The sequence below is a fragment of the Saccopteryx bilineata genome, chromosome 4 (assembly GCF_036850765.1).
Source record: "Saccopteryx bilineata isolate mSacBil1 chromosome 4, mSacBil1_pri_phased_curated, whole genome shotgun sequence".
Classification (NCBI taxonomy): domain Eukaryota; kingdom Metazoa; phylum Chordata; class Mammalia; order Chiroptera; family Emballonuridae; genus Saccopteryx; species Saccopteryx bilineata.
In genome coordinates, this window is record NC_089493.1 from 255187580 (window position 1) to 255212720 (window position 25141).

General features: G+C 41.6%; 1 protein-coding gene across 1 annotated transcript in view; it reads left to right on the forward strand.

The window, feature by feature from the left end:
* Nucleotides 1-25141, forward strand: part of SNX24 (sorting nexin 24) — a 178765-nt gene that overhangs the window by 109345 nt on the left and 44279 nt on the right. The window contains exon 3 of the mRNA XM_066274196.1: nt 5348-5452. Within this exon, the coding sequence (XP_066130293.1) occupies nt 5348-5452 (105 nt within the window). The remainder of the gene's footprint in view (nt 1-5347; nt 5453-25141) is intronic.

Genomic DNA, 25141 nt, shown 5'->3' on the forward strand with positions numbered 1-25141 from the left:
GCTGCCAGCTCTCTCCGCCCAGGGTTCTGACTGCGGCATCAGCTGTGTAGCCTGATCAGGCCCCTTCTAGGTACACTGTCCTGACTCAACGTACTGTGTCAGCCCTCCGTCCCGCTGCCTGCCCTGCTCCTCTCCCCTGCCCCTCAGAGCTGGACGTCTCAGACCGTGGCCCTCGTCTTGATTTTCTGGGGCGGCATAGCAGATTCCCACAGATTTAGCTATTTAGAACAGTGCAAATGCATTGTCAGAGTTTGCAGGGGGCAGGAACCTGGGTACAGGTGTACTGAGTTCTCCGCTCAGAGTCTCACCAGGCTGAAATCAAGGTGTCCCCCAAGGCTGTGATCTCATCCGAAGCTTAGGGTCCTCTGCACTATGTCATGCTGTCATTGAGCTGGAATTCAGTTCCTTGTAGTTATAGACCTGAGGTCCCTTTTATCTTGCTGTCAGCCAGGGCTAGTTCTCAGCTCCTAGAAGCCACCTAGTCCTAGCCATGTGGCCCTGTCACATGTAACATGGCAGCTTACTTCTTCAAAGCCTGCTAGGACTGGGTCTTGTAAATTGTACTGTGATCAAGGGGGTGACTGTCTTGTCACCTGCCATATAATGTAACCTAATCGAGAAAACGTGTGTTTCATCGACTTCACAGGTCCCATTTGCACCCAATGGAAGGGATTGTACAGGTTTGTACACCAGTGGGCAGGGATTTGGGGAGCAGTCTTAGGATTCTGCCTTTCACAGCTTTTTCTTTCATCGCTACCTAACTCCCAATGTCAAGTTCTCTAGTCATTGCTCTGAATACCACTCATGTATTCTTACTCACAGATTTACAGCTCCATAGCCAACTGTCTACACATTATCTCCACTGGGACATCTATTGGGCATCTCTCCTTAAAGTCACCACAACTGAACAATGATAATTCTTTATGTCCTTTATGTCAGGATTACCTTTGGTTGGATATCACAGAAACTTGACTATATTTCTTACGCATAAGAGATGAATTATTTTTATACTGCAAGAAAACGAAAGAAAGGCGATCCAGCCCTGGCCGGATAGCTTGGTTAATTAGAGCATCATCCTGATACACAAAGATTGCAGGTTCGATCCTCAGTCAGGACACATACAAGAACAGATCTATGTCTTTATCTCTTCCTCCCTTCCTCCTTCTCTCTAAAATCAATAAATTTAAAATGAAGAATAAATTAAAATAAATTTAATTTAAAAATGAAGAAAAAGGTAGCAATTTCACAATATCTGTGTTCCAAGCTCCTTTCTATTATGCTGGCATTCCATGAGTTCTCAATCTGAAAGCATACATTAAGACATATAAATTTTATTATTTTTTGAGAATTCTTTCTTATTTTTTATGAAAGGCTTATTAATTTTATATTAAATCTCCTGGATTAATTCTATATGTGTTTTATCGTTTCACCAACCTTTCCTCTCATTTTGTTTATTCTATACTTTGAGAGACTTCTATCAGTTTATATTCTTCCTCTTTTAATTTTATTTTAAAATTTCTATTATATTTTTGGTTTTGTTTTGTTGTTGTTGTTTGTATTTTTCCAAAGTTAGAAGTGAGGAGGTAGTCAGACAGACCCCTGCGTGCCCCCGGCCAAGATCCACCCAGCATACACACCAGGGGGCGATGCTCTGCCCATCTGAGGTATTGCTCCGTTTTGGCCAGAGCCATTCTAGCGCCTGAGGTGGAGGCCATAGAGCCATCCTCAGCACCTGGGCCAACTTTGCTCCAATGGAGCCTTGGCTGCCAGAGGAGAAGAGAGAGATAGAGAGAAAGGAGAGGGGGAAGGGTGGAGAAGCAGATGGACACTTCTCCTGTGTGCCCTGACCGGGAATCGAACCCATGACTTCCACACGCCAGGCTGACGCTCTACCACTGAGCCAACCGGCCAGGGCCTCTCTGTTATGGTTTTTAATTCCTAATGTCTCTTTCTTATTTTCTAATTGTTCTTTTTTATAGCAACCTGTTCTTGTTTCATAGAAGCAATATCTTCTCAAATATCCCTGAAATTACTAAGATAATTTTAAAAGCTCTCCTCTGTTATTGACTTACATGTTCCCTTTAGTATTAGTTTGCTTTTTGTTTGCTTGTTTTTCATTTATTTGCTTTTGTTTTGTCTTTTCTCTTTCATGCTGCTGCTTTCCAATGAGAACGACTCTTGATTACCTATCCAATGTTATTAATTATTCTGGGCACGTGTCATTGGTTCCTCTGCTTTGAGTGTATAAGTCAGGTCCTTCTGGAGGGCGTGTCTACTGAAGGGCCTCATTATAGGGAATGAGGGGAGAGAGCAGACTACTAGTTTGGGGACTCCATGAAAATCAGTATGACTAGAATGGAAAAAAAACCATTGTTCAATCCAAACACTTCATTCATTTTCTTTAGTGACACTGATCCTTTTTTAATGGGTCCAGGGATAAAATGAGGCTGCTTGTCACCCTGCTGTGATGTGTAGTGGTAGAGTGTGCTTTGGCATAGGCTATAGGATGGTCCGGCTCTTTTTCTTATGCCGGTCTTGAGCAGAGAGCCCCTGGGGGCTGCTGAGGAAATTGGGGTCCACACCCATTGTCGTTCCCTTCCTGAGGTGGTCTGGGCTGGGGTTTCCTCTGCTATTTTCTTCCTTCCTTGGCATGCTCCTGCTTTCTGTCTTTTAGGAATTGTTAGTCTTTCACTTGGTGATTATCCCTTTTTCCCTGCCTGTTCTATTCATTGTTCTGTGTCCTATTCCCTATTCCCTTTGGCTTTCTTCTTTTTCTTTTTTAAATGTCTACCAGGATTAAATTCAGGTACATAAAATGAAAAGTCCAAATATCAGTAGCCTTAAAAAGAATGTGGTAGTATCAGTTATTTCCTCTTTAAAAACCAGTGTGCAGGTGGGCAGGTCAGGGCCGTGGCACAGCTGCGGAGGCCCTGCGGCCCGCAGCTCCTCTTTCTCTCTGCATGGGCATCTGGAGCACCTGGCTTCCACCCTCTGAGCTGCCTCATGGTGGCAGATGGTCGCAGCAGCTCCAGCCATCACGTCACATTTTAGGCAGGAAGCAGGTGAAGGGGTAGACTAAAAGTGGAAGCCAGCTGAGTTTGCTCCACGTTAAAAGAATTTTTATAGAAAGCTCTTCTCAGTAACTCATGATTGCCCTTGGCTTCCACTTTCTGCAAGGGATTTTGAAAAATTCAGCTTCTTAGCTAAATGTAGTAGAATGCGTTATTATTCTCAGTATCATAATTTTATTACGATAAATTACGTAGAGAGGGATAAGAATAGATTTGGGGTCTCAGCTAGCATTTTCTTTTTTTCTTCCTTTTTTTTAGATTTATTTATTTTTATTAGAGAGAGAGGAAGAGATAGAGATAACAAGGGGAGGAGCAGGAAGCATCAACTCCCATAGGTGCCTTGACCAGGCAAACCCGGGGTTTCAAACTGGTGACCTCAGCATTCCAAGTCGACGCTTTATCCACTGCACTACCACAAGTCAGGACTTTTTTTTTTAGCAAGAGAGAGAGGGTGGTAATGACAGGGACAAACAAGAAGGGAGAGTATGACAAAAAGAGAGAGAATTGAGAAGCCTCAGGTCTTCATTGCAGCACCTTAGTTGTTCATTGGTTGCTTTCTCATATGTGCCTTGACCAGGGGGGCTTCAGCCGAGCCAGTGACCCCTTACTCAAACCAGTGATCTTGGGCTCAAGCCAGTGACTTTGGGCTTCAAGCCAGTGACTTTTGGGCTCAAGCCAGCAACCATGAAGTCATGTCTAGGATCTCATGCTCAAGCTGGTAACCCCACACTCAAGCCGGCGACTTTGGGGTTTTGAACCTGGGTCCTCTGCATCCCAGACCGATGCTCTATCCACCGTGCCACCACCTGGTCAGGCTCAGCTAGCATTTTCACACAAACATTTTAATAGCACTTCCAGAGTGGAGGGAGAAGGCAAACATAGGCTTGCCTGATGTTTCGCAGTAAAAGTGCTGATCTTTGAAATGCACAGAGCCCCCGTTCCTTTTCATGATGTGCAACAGATTTTGGCCTGGAATGGTTAGTGGTGAATATATGCTAATGTATGGGTAGAATTCGGTGTTATAGTTTTAGCTGCTGGTGTTTAACTACATTTTCTTAGAGATTATCATGCTCTTTCTTTGCATATGTAGTAAAGGAGCAATCTCAATAGATTTTCCAAATTATTAATTAGAATATTAAAATTCATTCCATTTTGGGGCAGTGTATTAGTTTCCTATTGCTGGTGGAACATTTTAGCACAAATTGAGTGGCTTAAAGCAACACAAATGTGTTATACTTCTCAAGGTCAGAAGTCCAGAATGAGTTTCACTGAGCTAAAATCAAGGTGTCAGTAGTCTAGAAGAGAGAACTTATTCCTTGCCCGTTTCCAGCTTCTAGCGGTTGCCTGGGCCCATGACCCTTTCTCCATTGTCAAAGCAAGCCACTTCCACTCCCTCCGACTGACCCTCCTGTCTTCCTCTTGTAAGGATTCTTGTAATTACAATACATTGAGCCTACCCTGGTATTTATTCGGTATTCGAGGATCTCTCCATTGTGAGATCCTTAACTTAATTAAATATGCAAAGTGCCTTGACATGTAAAGTAATAGTCACAAGTTTAGAATGTGGATGTAGTAGGATAGCTAACACAGGTTATTTCTAACTCAACCTCCAATAGAACTTGTTTCTTTTATTTTTTTTCACTTATATGGTCCGTTAAAACTGCTGCTGTGAAAGGCTTAGCTGATAACCATCATTCAGTTTTGGGCCAAGTTGTTAGGACTGTTGGAAGGCTCAGTCTCTCTGTTTTTTAGTTAATTCTATTATAAAAACTTTCAAGAAACTCTCCAAATGATATGGGCTAATTCATGTGGCATTCTACAGTCCGCTGATCATAAACAATGGCATTTTGTTTTGCTTTTTTATGTGAAAAGCTGTAAAAAAGACTTTTCATCAGAAAAGTACTTCATGCAACCAAAATTTTGTTGTATTAATTGATTTTGGAAATTATCAATGTTTTTACTTCCTTTATAATTCATTTCCTGAGCTTTTAATTTTTTTAGGAAAAAATAATTTCAGAGTGAAATACAGATGATGTACAACTGTAGCAACAACTACCAAAAACACAAAATTGTTATCCTGATATTCAAGTGTTTAGGATAGCTAAGTAAAGAATTAAAAAAAAATTTTTTTTTGACAAAATTTCTGTTATTTTTATCTGTCTTTTTATTGGTGATAACAGTTCGCTTTTTTTTTTTTTTATTGGCTTTCCCCTTCAATGATGTCTTTATAATTAAGAGTTATTTTTTATGTTTTTTTCTTTGTTCTGATCTTATAGCTTAAGAAATGTATTAAAACTCCAGAAATCCCTTCGAAACATGTGAGGAACTGGGTCCCAAAAGTGTTGGAACAACGACGACAAGGTTTGGAAACATATTTACAGGTAAGATGTATTTAGATCCTTATGTATTAGAGTATAGTTTGATCATATATCTCAATGTGTCTTTTTCCTCAGAACTTATGGGTGAGGTGCAAAATAATGTGAAGCAACCAAACATTCTAGACTAAAATAAAGTTTAAAATTATAGATACGTTGCTGGTTGGTTCTTTTAGCTTTAATTAGGTTCTATTTAAAATTGGCTATGTGGATTGGGGAAGTAAGAAACTAATGTTGAAAAAGTCTGTTGCTCTACTTTTTTTTTTTTTCTTTTTCTTTTTTTTTTTTCTGAAGCTGGAAACGGGGAGAGACAGTCAGACAGACTCCCCCATGCACCCGACTGGGATCCACCTGGCACGCCCACTAGGGGGCGATGCTCTGCCCCTCCGGGGCGTCGCTCTGCCGCGACCAGAGCCACTCTAGCGCCTGGGGCAGGGGTCACGGAGCCATCCCCAGCACCCGGGCCATCTTTGCTCCAATGGAGCCTGGGCTGCGGGAGGGGAAGAGAGAGACAGAGAGGAAGGAGGGGGGGAGGGGGGGAGAAGCAGATGGGCGCCTCTCCTGTGTGCCCTGGCCGGGAATCGAACCCTGGACTTCTGCACGCCAGGCTGACGCTCTACTGAGCCAACCGGCCAGGGCTTGTTGCTCTACTTTTAATTTAGTTCTACAGGTTACTTTTCTTTGTTTTTTGTTTTTCCCTGCTAGACGTCATGCTGTCTGATAGCATCCCCTGCCTCTAGGTTTGGGAGTTGGGGAGATAGTGAAAGAAACTGACTTATCGGTGGGCCTGGCAAGTACATACATCTGTGCACCAAATTGAGAATGAGTATATAAAAATTGCCTCTGATGAAGTGCCAACTTCTTTGAAAATTAAAATTTATGTTTTTAAAAGAGTACAGCAGGAATTCCTTTTTTTGCACCTGGGAGCTTGTCCCAGTAGAGCCCGAGCTCTATGTTGATCAGGCGTCCCAGATTCAACTTCCCCACGCAGTGGGACACTCCTGCTTGTCAGCAGGGCTGGCAGCCTCTTCAAGACCGCTCTTGAGGCGGCTATGAGGATGCTACTAATCAGTGCTGACACCAGCTGCCACTAGAGGAAAGACATGACCGACACACAAGGTAGTTGCAGGAATCACACAGGCAGTTTATCACTCACAAATCCTTTTGGCGTGCCTGGGTACAGCTTAAGGGGGCCCCGTCGGCGTGCTCCTCTCCGCTGTCTTTGGTCATTGGAGTTCAGGCGACTACTGCGGGGAGGGGGGGCTTAGCTTTAGTACCTTTTCTAGCCTACTGCCTTCTAACAGTTGTCAATCTACAGGATTATCACCTCAAACCACCGTTTGGGGAGTTCCTGACAGGGAGCATTTTTTATGTTAATCTACTAAAATGTTACATCAAGCCACTTTTAAGATGTTCCTAGGGGAGCCTCCTGTCTATGTCAACCCACAGAGTATGACATCAAGCCACTTCTTTTCTATGTATAACTTCACACACACACTAACTGGGCCCTGCATGAAAGTCAGAGTCTGTTTATCACATCTGTACACACTATATTAATTCCTATCCAGACAGCATAACTTTATTTAATTTCCTTAATTACTTTTAATATATATCTTAATTATTTTTATATATCTTCCATATTTTTCTATATTTCTATATATTTAATTACTATAACCTTATATTACTGCAACAGAGCTGCAGACAGAACTCCCAAAACAAGGAAGACAAGCATGCTCGCTCTAACACGTGATGGAAAAAGCAAAAGGAAAGTACAGCTCCTCCAAGATTTAAAAAGAAAAGGCTAGAGGGCTCAGGTGACTGCTGGGTGTGGTCATCATTACCCAAAGAGTAGGTGCCCAGCAGTGCGGAGAGGAGGGGGCGGCGCCTGTGTTCAGGCCGGACCCCTGCGAGCGGTCCGCCTCGAAGGACTGACGCGGTGTGAGAGGGGCTGGGGAATCTCGGCTCTCAACAAGAAAAAAGAAAATAAACAAGCTGGACTTCACCTAACTGTTACGAATGTACGTGATGATCTCTCCATCTCCTCTCTAAGACATGTTGCATCAAGGTTACGGGCAGCATGACCTGTTCTCCCACTGTTACCTTCCTAACCCCTTTGGCGTTGTCCCCAGAGTGGATTCTGCATTAGAGGGCAGCTAGGGGCTCCGGGAAGCCAGGGTACCGTCTCCTCTATGGGGCTTTTTGGAGAGGTTTTGACTGACCAGCTGGCGATTAGCAGGTGAGGAGGAACTGTCACTCAAGGCTTGTGCTCACTGGTAGATTCAGAGGACTCCCTCCCTATGGAAAGACACCCCCTTTTCTGGCTGCCTGTGGTTGTCCTGGGGTTTTTACACAGCTCACTGGGAGAGCCCACAGCTGGAGTCCCGAGGCCACCTGAGGAGAGCTGTCTTTACTGTTCTTGCTGTTTTGCTTTTGAATGGTGGTGAGTCCTTCACTGTCGCTCCCTGGGAGTGGGAGAGTAAAGTGAGTGGGACCACAGATGACAGGAAAGTGTGTGGCCTTGTGCTTTGAAAGTCTGTATAGGGAGCTAAGAGATTTCCAGAGCTTGGGGCAACATTGCAGAGCAAAACCAAACTAAAACACTAAAAAAGGAGACTTTAGGCATTGTGTGCAAAGGGACTTTAGACATTGCATGCGAAGGGTAAAATGCTGTTCTCTATAATAAGTGGTATAGGTAAACAATGCATTCTTATTTGTAATGCAGATTCTCCACAGATACTGTATATCCTCAAGCTTTAGATCTGAAGAAAGCTTTACTTGCTTTCCTCCCATTGTACTTGACACATGACTTCCATTACTACTCAGTGTAAACATTTTAAGTTGTTTGTACTTTGACCGTAAATATGCGGATAAAATCCTCTGGCACAGAGAGGATGTTACAGTGACACTCAAATTGGGTTTAGAATTTTCTAGTCTCAGGAAGGGGGCTTGGAAGATGTGTTTCAGGGACGGAGAGGGTTTGTTTCTTATTACACATTTAATATTCAATTTGTTGTCAGTTAGGTCCCCGGGGAGTTCGAGGATGCTTTCTTTCCCTTTTGCACGGATTCTGTTTGCCGGCAGTGGGAGCTGAAAGGCCGCTGCAAGGAGGAGGGAGTGCTTTGGCAATCCCAAGAAAATAAAAGCCCTGGCGTACATGTCATTGGTTTTAAAATTTCTTTAAAATAAAACATATTCAACACTAGGAAAAAGAAAGACAGTTATTACTGTTCCTTGTACTCACTGGTGTGACTCCCATTAGAATCCCACTCACCCGGAGGACATACTCCAGAGTGTAAACTCCAGGGTGTAAGTGTCACCAGCACTTCTCAGCAGGTGCTGTCCTGCAGCTAATCCCTCGGGGCCTGAGCTGGTTAGGATGGCCCTGTTCTGACCCGTAACCCTGAGAAAGTACTGATACTCCAATGTCATACTGTCACCGCCTGACAGGGAACACAGACATTACTTAGACCAGCTCCTCTTCTGCCCTTCATCTGTGTTCTTTTTTTTTTTTTTTTTTCTGAAGTTGGAAACAGGGAGGCAGTCGGCAGTCAGACAGACTCCCGCATGCGCCCGACCGGGATCCACCTGGCATGCCCACCAGGGGGCGATGCTCTGCCCATCCAGGGCGTCGCTCTGTCGCATCCAGAGCCATTCTAGCGCCTGAGGCAGAGGCCACAGAGCCATCCTCAGCGCCCGGGCAAACTTTGCTCCAATGGAGCCTGGGCTGTAGGAGGGGAAGAGAGAGACAGAGAGAAAGGAGAGGGGGAGAGGTGGAGAAGCAGATGGGCGCTTCTCCTGTGTGCCCTGACCGGGAATTGAACCTGGGACTCCCGCATGCCAGGCCAACGCTCTACCACTGAGCCAACCGGCCAGGGCCCGTCTGTGTTCTTGATCGTCTATCTCAGGGGTCCTCAAACTACAGGCCTCATGCGGCCCCCTGAGGCCGTTTATCCGCCCCCGCCGCACTCCTGGGAGGGGCACCTCTTTCATTGGTGGTCAGAGCATAGTTCCCATTGAATTACTGGTCAGTTTGTTGATTTAAATATACTTGCTCTTTATTTTAAATATTGTATTTGTTCCCGTTTTGTTTTTTTACTTTAAAATAAGATATGTGCAGTGTGCATAGGGATTTGTTCATAGTTTTTTTTATAGTCTGGCCCTCCAACGGTCTGAGGGACAATGAACTGGCCCCCTGTGTAAAAAGTTTAGGGACCCCTGATCTATCGTCTCCAGCCTGTTTCTCACCCATAAAACAGGCAGGTCAGCTTTTGAGAGGGCCAGAGAAAACAACTCTTCCTTTTGTCCAAGGAGCAGCGTGGCCCATGGGTGAGTGCAGCACACACGTTCCCTAAGGTGGCCCTGACTGCTTCTTTAGTTTAGAAATGGAGGGACTAAGGTCTAGTGGTGTCCAGAAACTTGCCTCACTTCCTGGAGTATATTAGTTAGAGATGGGGCTGGAATTTTAATGTCTTAACTCCTAGTATAGACTCTTTTCATTATGCATTGTAGATTTTCCAAGTCAGTGGAAATTCTTCGGCCTTGATAAATAATTTTACTTAGGGATATAATATTAATGGTAAAAGAAAAGACCTTATAATCATAAGCTATCACAATTTAATTGACTAATCTATCCCCCCCCCCCAGCTCCCTTGATGAGTTCATCGATTAGTGATTCTTTCTATCTATAACTTGAATATTTAGAATCCTGTGAGAACTATGAGTATGCATCTGTTTTCTGTGCTAAGTCATCTGCATAGAAGCAAAAATCTTAAGAAAAAAATAATGGGAGTTTCCCAAACTGATTTGACTATCAAACATGGTTTTTTTTATTTTATTTTATTTATTCATTTTTAGAGAGGAGAGAGACAGAGAGGGAGAGAGAGGAGAGAGAGACAGAGAGAGAGAAGGGGGGGGGGAGGAGCTGGAAGCATCAACTCCCATATGTGCCTTGACCAGGCAAGCCCAGGGTTTCAAACTGGCGACCTCAGCATTTCCAGGTCAACGCTTTATCCACTGCGCCACCACGGGTCTTGGCTCAAACATGTTTTATATAATAGGTTTATCTCCTTATCTGAGATGACTTCCCAGCTTTTCTTGAGATCCCATTGAAATAAAAGTATAAAAACTTAAGAGGGAATAAATCCCAACAGTTAAGTAGTAGATGGGCAGAAACAAGAGGGGGTCATCAAAGGAAGGAAGACTTTGAACAACTTTCTGGAGAAGGGGATGTTCTGGGAGTGTGTGAGTGGATGCAACAGACAGCAAAAAGCAGCAGTCCAAACAGCCCCGAGAGTGTGTGCTAGAGGGGAGGCAGCCTGCCCACGGGTGGCGGAGAGTTTCTTAGAACTGGCAGGCGCGGCAGAGGCTGAGGTGAGCTGTGAAAGTGAAAACAAGCCGTTTCATTCCGGGCACGTATATGCTCTGGTTTCTCTTCAGATCGTATAAATCTTTCGCCTTTTACCCATTCAGGGCACATATATGGGACAGGTGCCCATGCTACTTACATAGGCAACCTGATGTTGATGACCAGTCAAAAACATTTCTATGACTTTTCTCCTAAAAGAAAACAACAAACAACAAAATATTAATCAGAATGGCTGAGGAGAGTCGAGGCTTCTAACGTGGCCCCCCAAGTTGACAACCCCCGGAGAAAGTTTGCCAGACTGAATGTTTCACACGCACTGTCTTTCCACTTGGAAGGGGGCATGTGGCAAGTACTGCTGCTGACCAACCAGCAGGGGGAGCCCACCGGAGCCACCCAGGCTACTTTCTTCACTGAGATCTGACAACCAAGGATCGCCCGGCATTTGAAGAAAAGAAGTAGCTTGAACGAGATAACCCACATGACCTAAAACACCAATTCTTCAGGAAAGATAATTCAGGACATGAAATTAGTGGATGAGTGTATAAAAAAGCTGTGGTACATTTACACAATGGAATACTACACAGCCACAAGAAAGATCTTATCCTTTGTGACAGCGTGGATGGACCTGGAGACTATTATGCCAAGTGAAATAAGCCAGTCAGAGAAAGACAAGTACTGTATGATTTCACTCATATGTGGAATCCAATGAACACAATAAACTGAGGAACAAAATAGAGACAGAGGTCTGGATGCAGGGAACAGATGGACAGCTGTCAGAGGGAAGAGGGCACTGGATCAGAGAAAGTGAAGGGATTAGCCAAAAAACATACATAACACTGATACAGACAAGGGAGTGGCAATAGCCAGAGGGAGGGAGGTGGAGGTAGGGGGAAAAGAACAGAGTGGGGTGGGGGTGGGGGTGTGGAAAGAGACTTTGCTTGTGGTGTAGGCAGGCATGATGTGTGTAGATGGTGTTATATTGGGTAGGTAGATGGTGTTGTAGACTTGAAACCTGTATGGTTTGGCAAACTATGTCAACCCAATCAATTAAAAAGTGATTTAAAAAACTGATCTAATAAATTGAGAGTTTCATGAAGATATTACATCTAAAAGATGACACTAGGATACTGTATGAAAGGAAAAATCGGAGAACACACAAGAGGTTTTAGAGTTAGTTGTGTTTTCCAGTTGGAAACATTCAGTAGCTGCTCTTTCTTGGTGGGAGGCTGTTCCATAAAGAACAGGTACAAAAACTCTCCAGCAAAAGGTAAGAGACATAGAGCACCATTTCAGGGCTAACGTCTTACTTCTTTCTAGAGCCCCAGAAAGAAAGAAGGGGGGAGTATACCAAAGTAGAGAAAGGAATAATCAAAGGAAAAAGAGTTGAGAATTTCCCTAAGCTGAAGGAGCTGAGCCATTAGATAAAAAAGGTGATTCAAGTGCAGGACACAACAAATGACAGAAATGCTGTCGCACCTAGATTTAACTGGCAAAAGTTCACTACATTGGAGATGGAGATTCATAACCTTTCACGAAAGAAAAAACGAATGGTGAGTAAGGTTGAGGTTTAGTCATGGCTTCATTTGTTAATTTGAGGCTGATTTAATGGGCAGGCCTCTCTCCATTCTTCAGAAGCAGAATTAAATTATGTGCTGGCATGATTTTTAGGCAAAGATTTTTTTTTACGGGAATTTTGCGTACATCAGTTGTTGCAGTTATATGAAATTTCTCTTTATGAAAAAGGTACCTATGTCTATGTCACTTAGTTGAAAACAGTTGTTTGTATTTTCACCTTTTTCATTAGGAATGAATGGTAATTAAATGCACATTGAGTGTTGGAAGCTAAACAGGAGCATCTTCCTAAAATCACGATTAAGGAGCCTGGCCAGGCCATGGTGCAGTGGATAGAGCATTGGACTGGGATGTGGAGAACCCAGGTTCAAAACCCTGAGGTCGCCAGCTTGAGTGCGGGCTCATCCGGCTTGAGCATGGGCCCATCCGGCTTGAGCACGGGCTCACTAGCTTGAGCAAGGGGTTGCTGGCTTTAACGTGGGATCATAGACATGACCCCATGGTCACTGGCTTGAGCCCAAAGGTCGCTGGCTTGAGTCCAGGGTTGCTGGCTTGAGCAAGGGGTCACTCACTCTGCTGTACCCCCAGTGAAGGCACAAAGCAGTCAATGAACAACTAAAGGAGCCGCAACGAAGAATTGATGCTTCACATCTCTCTTCCTTCCTGTCTGTCTGTCCCTCTCTCTGATTCTCTCTGTCTCTGTCAAAAAATAAAAATAAATAAATAAAATTGTGATTAGGGATCATCTAAGTCACAATAAATTCTTTAAAAAATAGCTCATTTGAAGAAAACAGTTCCACAGCTGCTGGTTTGTTACACAATAGATACAGCAGGGGTCCCCAAACTACGGCCTGCGGGCGGCATGCGGCCCCTTGAGGCCATTTATCCGGCCCCTGCCGCACTTCCGGAAGGGGCTCCTCTTTCATTGGTGGTCAGTGAGAGGAGCATAGTTCCCATTGAAATACTGGTCAGTTTGTTGATTTAAATTTACTTGTTCTTTATTTTAAATATTGTATTTGTTCCCGTTTTGTTTTTTTACTTTAAAATAAGATATATGCAGTGTGCATAGGGATTTGTTCATAGTTTTTTTTTATAGTCCAGCCCTCCAACGGTCTGAGGGACAGTGAACTGGCCCCCTGTGTAAAAAGTTTGGGGACCCCTGAGATACAGGGTGCTATCTTCAGAAGAACCTATTATCTGACTAGCCTCCCCTAATTATAATGTTCTATTATAATACATTATAATGTTCCATTGGGTCAATAGTCTGCATTGGATCAAAGAGTATTATATTTTTAACATTTTAGCAACACATTGAAGCATTTATTAAAATTAACTGTGTGTGCTTCAAAATGTGTGTGCTCTAATTATTGAGTGTAGTGTGCTGTATATAACCACATCAAGTTTGTTAAGCATGCTATTCCAATATCCTACATCTTAGCTTAGCCCCTTGATCCATAAAAAGGAAGGTGTGTTATATTTTCATAACTACTGATATAATTAGGTGTAGTTCAATTATCTGAACTTTCTACTAGTTTCTGTTTTTGAGGGGTTTTTTTCTTTTCTTGCCTACTTTTGATTTGGTGGCACATTTTCAACCCCTTTTCTCTTCCTGTTTCTCCCCGTTAGTTAATAACTGTTCTTTTAGGGGTTACCTCTTACCTTTAATTTCCTCTTGAGCACTATAAGGAATTTAGAATGTTTTAAGTCTGATCACCCGGGATATAGGATTCTGGGTTGATAGGTTCTTTGTTTTCAGCACTTGGAAATACTGGGCCATTTCCTTCTTGCCCTCACGATTTCTGATTAAAAAAAAAAAATCCACTGTCATATAAATTGTTTTTCCGCTTTATTTTAGATGTTGTGTTAAAATGGCTGCTTTCAAGATTAAATCTTTGTCTTTAGTTTTCATAAGTTTAATCATTAATATGGTATGTCTTGGTGGTGTTTTTCCGTTTAGAGTTCTCCCAGCTTCTTGAATCTGTAGGTTTATTTCTTTTGCCAAATTCAGAATCCATTAACTAATCAAGTACCATTTTAGTTCCATTAGTTAATCAAGTACCTTTTTAGTTTCTCCCTCTTTCTTCTCTCCTTCCAGGACTCTGAAGACAGGAATAGGAGAGTTTTTATTTTAGAGGCCCTGTTCGTTCGTTCTTTTTCTCAGACTTTTTTCTCTCTGTTGGTCAGATTGGGTAATTTCTGTTGTTCTGTCTTTCAGTTCACTGATTCTTTCTTCCATTTTTTTTCATTCTGATGTTGAATGTGTCCACTAAACCTTTTATTTAGGCTATTTTTCAGTTCTAAAATTTCATTTGATTCTTTTTTATAGCTTTTATTTCTTTGCTGAGACTTTATATTTAATTCCTTTGTTGAGTTTTTCTATTTTTTTTTGTTTCATATCTGTTCATATTTACTCATTGAAACATTTTTATCATGGCTGCCTCAAAATCACTGTCAGATAATTCTAACATCTCTGTCATCTCAGTATTAGTATCTATTGATTATTTTTTTGATTCAATTTGAGATCTTCTTAGATTTAGTATAATGAATTATTCCAATTGAATCCTATATATTTTTGCATTATGTTATGAGACTTTGGACTTTGTTAAAACCTTCTGTTTTAGCTTCTTTTTACTGATACTGCTCAGTTTTCAGAAGGTAGGGATGGAGGACTCCACTTCATATCTGCAGGTAAAGGTAGAAGACAAGATTCCACACTTGCCTTCCTTGACACAAGGTAGAATGGCTGGTCCACGTTACCATTGAGATGAAGGGAGTTCCAGCTCTCCACGTGGTCTCTACTGACCGCTGGGTGGGGGCACATTACCAGCTCATGGGGATGAAAGTCTTGATCCCTTAGTTGGCCTTCTCTCATACCACACTGTCATCAGTGAGTGTTTCCACCCTTGGTCTAGGCTTCCCACTTGACCTTTGTTGGCATGACTGAAGGTGGCCACAATTTCTTTGGTGTTTGTCAGAAGCAGAGTAGTCAGTGGTTAAAAGTTTTCTGTTTTGCTAGGCTGTGTCTTATATGACCCTTTTCCTAAAGGAAATGGGCTTTTATTTGGGATCTGTTGGCATTTTCTGGTTGCAGATTTTTCTGCTCCAAGTTGAGATACATAAGGCAAAATGAAAATCCAGGAAAGGTAGAACTCACCCCTGAGTCATCCTTTGGGTCTTCTTTCTTCCCTCAACCTTTCATATTCTTCTTATGTTTCCTTTATATTTAAGGTCTAGAGGTTTCAGTTGCATTTAGCAGGAGGAATAAGAAAAAATACATCTAGTCCATCTTATTGAAAGTTCATAGATTGACTTTTAAACTTTAATTTTATGGTTTTTTGTTCTAAGAGGTCTATTTTATTTTTTTTCTAATCTACCTACTTGTTCTATTTTATTTTATTTTATTTTATTGGTCATATTTTCAAACCTCTGTTTTATCTCTTTAAATACATTAACTCTCAGTCCCCTGTTCCTATGGTGATCATCAATAACCACTGAATCCAGTGGAGCATTTTTAGTTTTCTATAATTTTAAGATTTTTAATTAATAATTTACAGAAATTCAAACAGAGAGTGAAAGACAACTTTATTAGAATTTTGACATAGTAAACTCAAAATCTTAGTCTATATTTCCCTATATTTTTAAATAAGCAACATCCTTTGAACCACGATCATCATCTGCTATGTGTGAATCTGAAACATGGATCATCTTATAAGTACTAATTCCAGATATTAAGTATACTTCTAATAGTTTCTACCTTATCATTGTTTGTGGTTCTTTTTATTGGATATGCGTTGATAAAATCCAATACTCTGGGAAACCTGATGGTTAATAGTTTTGCTGAGGAGACAGTGGCTAATATCTTTGCATAATTGCAAAATTTTTTCTTTTTTCTTTTTTCTTCAGTGACAGATAGAGAGAGAGTCAGAAAAGGATAGATAGGGACAGACAGGCAGAAAGGGAGAGAGATGAGAACATCAATTCCTTGTTGTGGCTCCTTTAGTTCATTGACTGCTTTGTGCCTTGACTGGGGGGCTGCAGCAGAGCAAGTGACCCCTTGTTCAAGCTAGCAACCTTGGACTCAATCCAGTGACCTTGGGCTTCAAGCCAGCGGCCTTGGGCCCAAGCCAGTGACCTTTGTGCTCAAGCCAGCAACCACTGTATCATGTCTATGATCCCACATTCAAGCCAGTGATCCTGTGCTCAAGCTGTTGAGCCTGCACTCAAGTCGGATGAGCTCGCGCTCAAGCCAGCAACCTCGGGATTTCTAACCTGTGTCCTCTGCGTCCCAGTCTGATGCTTTATCCACTATGCCACCACCTGGTCAGGCACAAAATGTTTTCATTCTTAAATTCACAAATACCAAGTAGAATGACTAAATCAGTAATTTTTTTGTTGTTGTTGTATTTTTCTGAAGCTGGAAACGGGGAGAGACAGTCAGACAGACTCCCGCATGCGCCTGACCGGGATCCACCCAGCACGCCCACCAGGGGCGATGCTCTGCCCCTCCGGGGCGTCGCTCTGCCGCGACCAGAGCCACTCTAGCGCCTGGGGCAGAGGCCAAGGAGCCATCCCGAGTGCCCGGGCCATCTTTGCTCCAATGGAGCCTTGGCTGCAGGAGGGGAAGAGAGAGACAGAGAGGAAGGGGGGGAGTGGAGAAGCAAATGGGCACTTCTCCTATGTGCCCTGGCCGGGAATCGAACCCGGGTCCCCCGCACGCCAGGCCGATGCTCTACCGCTGTAAATCAGTAAATTTTTTAAATTGATACATTATGTGTATCCTTCCTTTCATTTTTCTATTTACTTTTGTCAAGTCAAGCATTTTTCAAATAACTCTTGGTACATAAACATCATAAAAAAGTAAATGAATACTTAACGCAAGCTCTTTTAGCAAAATAAAATGGTCCAGTTGCTTGATGCAAAATAATGTATGGTAAAAGAATTCCTGTTAAGTGAGCAGCTCCAAGAGAAAGACACTTTTCCTTTTCCTCACTGATTCCTGAGCGTGGGAAAATTTATTCTATGTCATCTGAAGTCTCATGATCTGAGATCCTATTTATGTAGCCAGTCCTGCTGTGTGTATGGAAGCTCCTAGTCACCTGTGGCTAATGAACTAATTTAAAATATAGTTAGTCTGAATCAAAATGTTCTATAAACTTAAAAATTACACAGATTTCAAAACCAGTACGAAAAAGAATTGAAAATGTCTTTATTTTTATAATGATTACAGGTGAAATAACATTTTATATATATTGGGTTAAACTAAATATATTTTACTTTTTAAATGTGGCTACTAAAACTTTTCATGTTAAATTTGCATTGAAAATTATTACAAAGTATATATATGTGGCTGATATTATACTTGTGTTGGACAGTGGTAGTCTCTAGTATTACTATCTGTTCCTGAAGGCACTGACTCTTCTAATAATTGTGAAACACTTTCCTCTGTCGGGTTTTCTTTTGTTTGTTTACCATTTTGAATAGAAATAATCAAATTTTAATATTTAACAATGAAAACTTAAAAAAACTTTAAAGATGATGTCTCCAGGCTTCTTTGTAAGATGAGTACTTTGAAGTAACGTAATAAGGAGACTAGACTTTGGGCGGCAAACATGCAATTCAGTATACAGACGATGTATTATAGAATTGTACACTTGAAATCTATATAATTATATTTTCTAATGGAACCCCAATAAATTAAATGAAAAAATTTAAATAAGAAAACTAAACTGGGATAAAATGGTTATTATTTATTTCATTATCCTTCTAGATGAGTCCATAATTCTTTAATTATTTTAGTATGTATTTTCTTAATTGGAAATGATTTAGGAGTAATGATGAAATGATACTTAGGACCATGAAGTAGCAAAATGTTACAAGATATTGAAAAAAATAAGCTTACTAAAATACCATAATGCATATTTAAAAAGAATTCAGTAAACTCACATGGTAATCATAAGATAGGAAGAATTTGTTCACTTTTTTTTAAAGATACATAATTTTATTTTTTGTTTTTGGAAAACACATGAGAAAGAATAAAAGTCATAAAATATCAATTCTCACAAACAGAAACGTTCAATTTTTTGCCCTTTGAAATTAATGTCATTTATCTCTGATTCTTATAGGACGTTTTTATTTTTTCTTTTGTTTTACTGCAGAACCTTATTACTACAGTTTTTCTATATCTAGGCGTAAATTTTTTTAATTTATATTTTTAGGCTTTTGTGTGTGTTGTGCTCCCTTTACGGGAATGTAGGTACCGTTCAACATGTCTGAGAAATGCTTAGGCAAGTCTTTGAATGTTGCCCTTTCCCCATTTTTTTTGTTCTACCTTTTATTTTGAGTCTGACTGTTGTAAAACTGATGTCTTCATAGGTCTTAGTTGATTGTCTGTTGTTGCTGCTAGATCTTGCTCATAGAATTTTCTTCATAGTATACAGTATATGTAAGTGTGTTTCATTTATTTGAGTATTTTATTAGGATTTTTTGGCATGGTACTCAATATTCTTTTTTTTTTTTTTTTTTTTTTTTTTTTTCTGAAGCTGGAAACAGGGAGAGACAGTCAAACAGACTCCTGCATGCGCCCGACTGGGATCCACCTGGCACGCCCACCATGGGGCGACGCTCTGCCCACCAGGGGGCGATGCTCTGCCCATCCTGGGCGTCACCATGTTGCGACCAGAGCCACTCTAGCGCCTGGGGCAGAGGCCACAGAGCCATCCCCAGCGCCCGGGCCATCTTTGCTCCAATGGAGCCTTGGCTGCGGTAGGGGAAGAGAGAGACAGAGAGGAAGGCGCGGCGGAGGGGTGGAGAAGCAAATGGGCGCTTCTCCTATGTGCCCTGGCCGGGAATCGAACCCGGGTCCTCCGCACGCTAGGCTGACGCTCTACCGCTGAGCCAGCCGGCCAGGGCGGTACTCAATATTCTTGTACCTTTATCTTGGATCTTTTTCTTACCAGGATTGAACTCAATTTCTGCAGAGATAATTTTTATTTGCTTTTGCCAATCATTTGAGAACATTATCAACTGAGACTCCTTAGCTTGAAGAGGTTTGTGGGTGACCCACAAGGCACTAATATAGGTTATAAACCTGTGAAGGTGTTCATCTCTCATTCTCCCTTCCCGTGGGATGTATCCTTTAGCCACTGTATTTGGAGCTCACCTGTTCCGGTTCATGGCTTCCCCACCTGTGGGGCAGAGCCAGCTTTGGTGCTGGCTTCTCTGTCAGGGTTTCTGTTTATATTCAATTTAAGGCTGCTGTAGATCTTTTTACTTTCTTACCACCTCAGTGATGCAGTTTTAGAATTACATACATATGGCCTTTTCAGGACCCTAAGGATTCCTTTCCAAGGAAATATGTGCCCTCGTGAGTATTCAGGTGCTAAATCACTCTTCCCAGTTGTCCAGGTATTGCCAGCATCTACATTGGAAACTTCTCTGAGCAGGAACATACATACTTTCCTGTAATACGTTCTTCAACATGGCAAGTTTAGAAAAACGAGTTTAATTATTGTACTGACCATTAGACTTTATTTGGCAGTGGATTTCTTAATCTCTTCATTCAGGGGTGGGAACAAGGTTATGCAGGATCCTCTGTTAGGGCCCACCTATGGAACTGGTGACTGGTCACACTGAGAGTGCGTTTCAGCTCAGGCCAGCTGGAGCATACACCTGTATAAAAGGCAGTCTCTTGTTCTGGTACACATGTGGTGGGAAGTAGATCTTCAGTGTGCCCACAAGATAGTCCCCAAAAGGCTGCATCATAACTGTTTGAAACATGTTTGTTATTACACAGCCTGTATGTAGGCTTAATGTCATGGGATTCACAGAATAATGGTCTCTGGGTCTTGCCTTTGACCCTTTTCAACCCCACTGCCCCCTGCTGTGCCTAACAATTAACAAGACATTGTCTTTCGAAGTAGGCTGCCTTCCTACTTGCACTGGGCATATTTTCCAGCCTGTTACTGTTCTCTTCCACTAGCTGCTTGCCTCTCCTAAAGGTGCTGTGGCAGCTTAGTCCCCTTCCCCATTATGCAATGGGAACTGGTTTTAAAATGCTGGAATGGTGTTTTATAGTGAAACAGCTGCTCTGTTTACTGAACAGTTGCCCCATCACTTGTCGCTAGATGAAAATTCTTCAAGTCTCAGTTACCTCCAGAATCATGCGGTCATTAAGTCAGGCAGGTGGGTCCGGTGCCACCAGGGTGTTTGCTCAGAAGTGTTCTCTTTGATTTGATAGGCAGTTTCTGTCTTCTTGGAACATGCCCTTAAACCATTTTGTGAACCACATTTTCTTACTTCCACACTAAAGTGTTTGTGGACTCACTTTTAAAGACTGGAAACCACTTATAAATTTGACATTTTACCTGACATTACCTGAAACACCAATTTTATGGCCAAGAACCTTTTTTTTATTTTATTTTATTTTATTCATTTTAGAGAAGAGAGAGGAAGGGAGAGAGAGAGACAGAGAGGGAGAGGAGAGAGAGACAGAGAGAGAAGGTGGGGAGGAGCTGGAAGCATCAACTCCCATATGTGCCTTGACCAGGCAAGCCCAGGGTTTCGAACCGGCGACCTCAGCATTTCCAGGTCGACGCTTTATCCACTGCGCCACCACAGGTCAGGCCAAGAACCATTTTTAAGTATATGTTTTCATCTTTTCTTTACTTCACTGAAGAGTGATATCAATTAATATTCTTTTTGTTTTTAATTTTGAACTAATGCTCTTTTTTTTTTTTTTTTTTTTTTACAGAGACAGAGAGTCAGAGAGAGGGATAGACAGATAGGAACGGAGAGAGATGAGAAGCATCTATCATCAGTTTTTCGTTCTGACACCTTAGTTGTTCATTAATTGCTTTCTCATATGTGCCTTGACCGTGGGGCTACAGCAGACCGAGTAACCCCTTGCTTGAGCCAGTGACCTTGGGTCTAAGCTGGTGAGTTTTGCTCAAACCAGATGAGCCTGCACTCAAGCTGGCCACCTCGGGGTCTCGAACCTGGGTCCTCTGGCATCCCAGTCCAACGCTCTATCCACTACGCCACCGCCTGGTCAGGCTCAATTAATATTCTGTAGAGGCCTTTTCTCCAAGTCCTGTGCAGACCCCCAAAGTTGTTTTGTTATTTTGTTTTTAAATCATTCAGTGGGGATTATGGGGTCGGCATAATTGAGCTGAAAATAGCAAGCTGAGTGAAACTGAACTGAGATCCAGGGTTATTGTGCTTTCAAAATTGGTTTAGCAGAGAAGCAGCCCCCTGGTTTATCTCAGCTAACTGCAAACCAGGGTTTACCATTCCCTGCTGGGGTGTGAGCCGTCAGAACTGCAAAACTCATGTTTAGAACAGGTTTCTATTTAAGATCTTAGAATTATAATTATCCATAAGTTAGCTTTACTTCCTAAAGGAATTTCCTCATTATTATCATTCATATAATCTTAGATATTTATAAAAGTAAAAAAAATTCTTACGTAAAATATTTTTATCTTTTCTTTTTCTCCACTTTCCATTTTTGTGATTTCAAGTCGGACACATGTATCTGTTCCTAGCCCTCCAACTCTGGCCGAGGAGTAGTTGAAATTTTCTCCTTTAATCCACCCCTGACTGTAAACCTTGATGAAGCTGAATGCAGGTAGCAGAGAGGCCCCAGGCTTTTCCCAACGGCCACCTTGTTATCCCTTAGCTCAGCTCTTTAGAATTTTTAGTTTAATTTACAGATTATGAAGCCACTTTCCTTCTTTCAAAGGACTTCCTTTAAACTGCAGCTGAGTAAAGAACAAGACCTAATGTACTGGGGGAGAGGTGTACCGATGAGAGTGGGGTGTATAGTTTGGACTTCAAAAAAGCACCATAGAAGCCTACAGAAGTAACAGTATCGGTGAAAGCCCTGCTTATAACATGAGACAAGCTGTTCTTTGTTCTTGTTAAAGATTGTGAACAGTGTGTTAAATAATATTAATGGCTGAATTGTCAGTACTTAACAGTACTTCCCTTGCACAAGTGGTTTTATTGATCGATACAGACTCAGTGTAACGGGGGCAGATTATTTTTACTGATTTTATCAAAACCTTAACCAAGTTTGTTAGTGCACCATGTATCTTTAAATAGATCTAGATGATGATGTAGATTAAGAAAAGCAAACCACCATCCATCTCTTTTTGATCTGTTAATAACTTAAATCCATCATGGCTAGCGAGTGTTTTCAGATTCCGTTGTGCATACATCTTTCTGTTGTGCCTGCATAGAAGCCCTGTAACCTGGACTCAGCAGTTGGTTTTCATACAGGAAAACCCTAACCATTTCTCCAGAGTCTGGTAGACAAGTTTGTCATCGTAATTAGTGAAATAGTTGACAAAATATGAAAAAACAAACACCACTTTCGAAGTGTCTGTTTTCTAAATTTAGTTTTTGTAGGCAGGGACATATAGAGTCTTAGGTTTCATGGTCGTCCTAGAAGACTTTTCTATGTTAAGTTAAAAATGCTTCCTGAAGGATACAAATAATGACCTAGGGCAACGTACGGTATTTCCTCTCAATATGCATTTTGTTTGTTTGTTCATTTGCCTGCCACCAGCCCAGGCCCAAAGTCAGATTCACGCAGCCGGTAGACTTTGCTTAGCTTCAGGAATGGGCAGGAATTTGAATATTGTTCCTGAAGAGTATCCTGGGTCTTACTAAGAAGAGAATGGTCTTTTTATCCAGGAAATTTTTTAAAAAATTATTTAATGCATGTTTAAAGTATTTTCAGTTTTGAAAGAACAGATGATGGTGAAGACAGTTCAGTATATATTGCCTCCCCCCCCCTTTTGTTTTTTAGTTTCCATTATAACCATATATCAACCATTTCAAAATACTTGATTACTCTTGTGGTGTCTGTTGGGCAGATAAATATATTATGCTCACTTTGTTAAAGATGGCGCTGCCCATGTGGGAGCCCATGGCCCAGGTGCTTGCTTGGGATGGGCGTGATTGTATTAATGTGTGTTGGAGGAGGGCTCTCACGCCAAAAGGTTTTAAAAGGAAGAGAGATCACATTGTTCTGGGAGAAGAGGGATTACGTTCTAGGGGGAGCTCATGCTGTAGGAGAGCAGAGAAAGGCCACGTGGAGGACAGGAGAAGCAGCCAAGATGACGGAGTGCTGAAAGAGAAGCCAGTTAGTACAGTTTGTGCAGAGAGAAGGAGATGGGGAACAGAGTTGAATAAGGCTGGTGAGCTAGGAACCTTTGATTCCAGGAAACTTGGACAAGTCGGTAGCTTTGTGAGCACTGAATGAGTGGGTTTTGGAGCCCAGTGTGTGTTTTTACTTGCCCGCCAGGTGCAAGCTAGGATTAAAGCTAATGGCCCACCAGTTCTTGGCTCCATTGTTTCATTACCATCTGTCCGAATCTAATGCGAACCTGCATGGGCCAGGCGGCTGTGGTGGTGGCCGTGCCTACTGGCTTTACAGTATCCTTTTTTATTTTTAATTTAGAAATTAAATTTAATGGGGTGACATTGATCAGTAAGAGTACATAGGTTTCAGGTAAACATCTCTCTATTTGAACTGTTGATTGTGTTGTGTGCCCATCACCCAAAATCAAGTCATTTTCCATCATTTTATATTTGTCCCCCTTTATTCTCCTTCCCCCACTCCCTCCCCCTGGTAACCACTTCATCTAGTTCTTAGCTTTTTCTGGTTTTCTTATTTCACTCAGGATAATGTTCTCAAGGTCCATCCATGTTGTCATCAATGGCAATATATCATCATTTCTTATGGCTGAGTAGTATTCCAAATTTTTTCAGTTTATACGTACCACATCTTCTTTATGCAGTCCTCTATCGAGGGACACTTCAGTGGTTTCCATGTCTTGGCCATCGTGAATAATGCTCCGATGAACATGGCAGTGCATGTGTCTTTGCATACCATGGTTTTCGAGTTTTTTGGTTAAAGGGATTTCCAGGTCATATGGTAATTCTATTCTTAATTTTTTGAGGATCCACCATACTTTCTTCCATAAGGGTTGTACTAATTTGCATTTCTACCAGCAGTGAATGAGGGTTCCTTTTTCTCCACAGCCTCTCCAACGCTTGTTATTACCTGTCTTGTTGATAATAGCTAATCTAACAGGTGTTAGGTGGTATCTCATTGTAGTTTTGATTTACATTTCCCTTTTCGCTAATGAAGATCTTTTCATATATCTGTTAGCCAAATGTGTGTCTTCGTTAGTGAAGTGTCTGTTCAGGTCCTGTCCCCATTTTTTAATTGAATTGTTTGCTTGTTTGTTGCTGAGCTTTGTGAGTTCTTTATGTATTTATTGGATATTAACCCTTTATCAGAAGCAATTGTTTGCAAATATTATCTTTATTTGGTTGACTATCTTTTTGTTTTGTTGTTGAATTCTTCAGCTGTGCAAAAGCTTTTGAGTTTAATACCGTTTCATTCATTTATTTTTGCCTTTACTTCCCTTGCCTTTGGGGTCAAATTCATAAAATGTCCTCTATGGTCAAGGTCCATAAGTTTAGTACCTATTTTTCTTCTGTGTAACTTATTGTTTCAGATCTTATATTTAGGTCTTTGATCTACTTTGAATTAATTTTTGTGCCTGGGAACAAGGTGTAGTCAAGTTTCATTTTCTTTCATGTGGCTTTCCAATTTTCCCAGCACTATTTATTGAAGATGCTTTCTTTTCTCCATTGTGTGTTTTTGGCTCCTTTGTCAAAGATGATTTGTCTATATATATATGTGGTTTTATTTCCTTATGTATTTTAAAGGTTTGCATTTAATTACG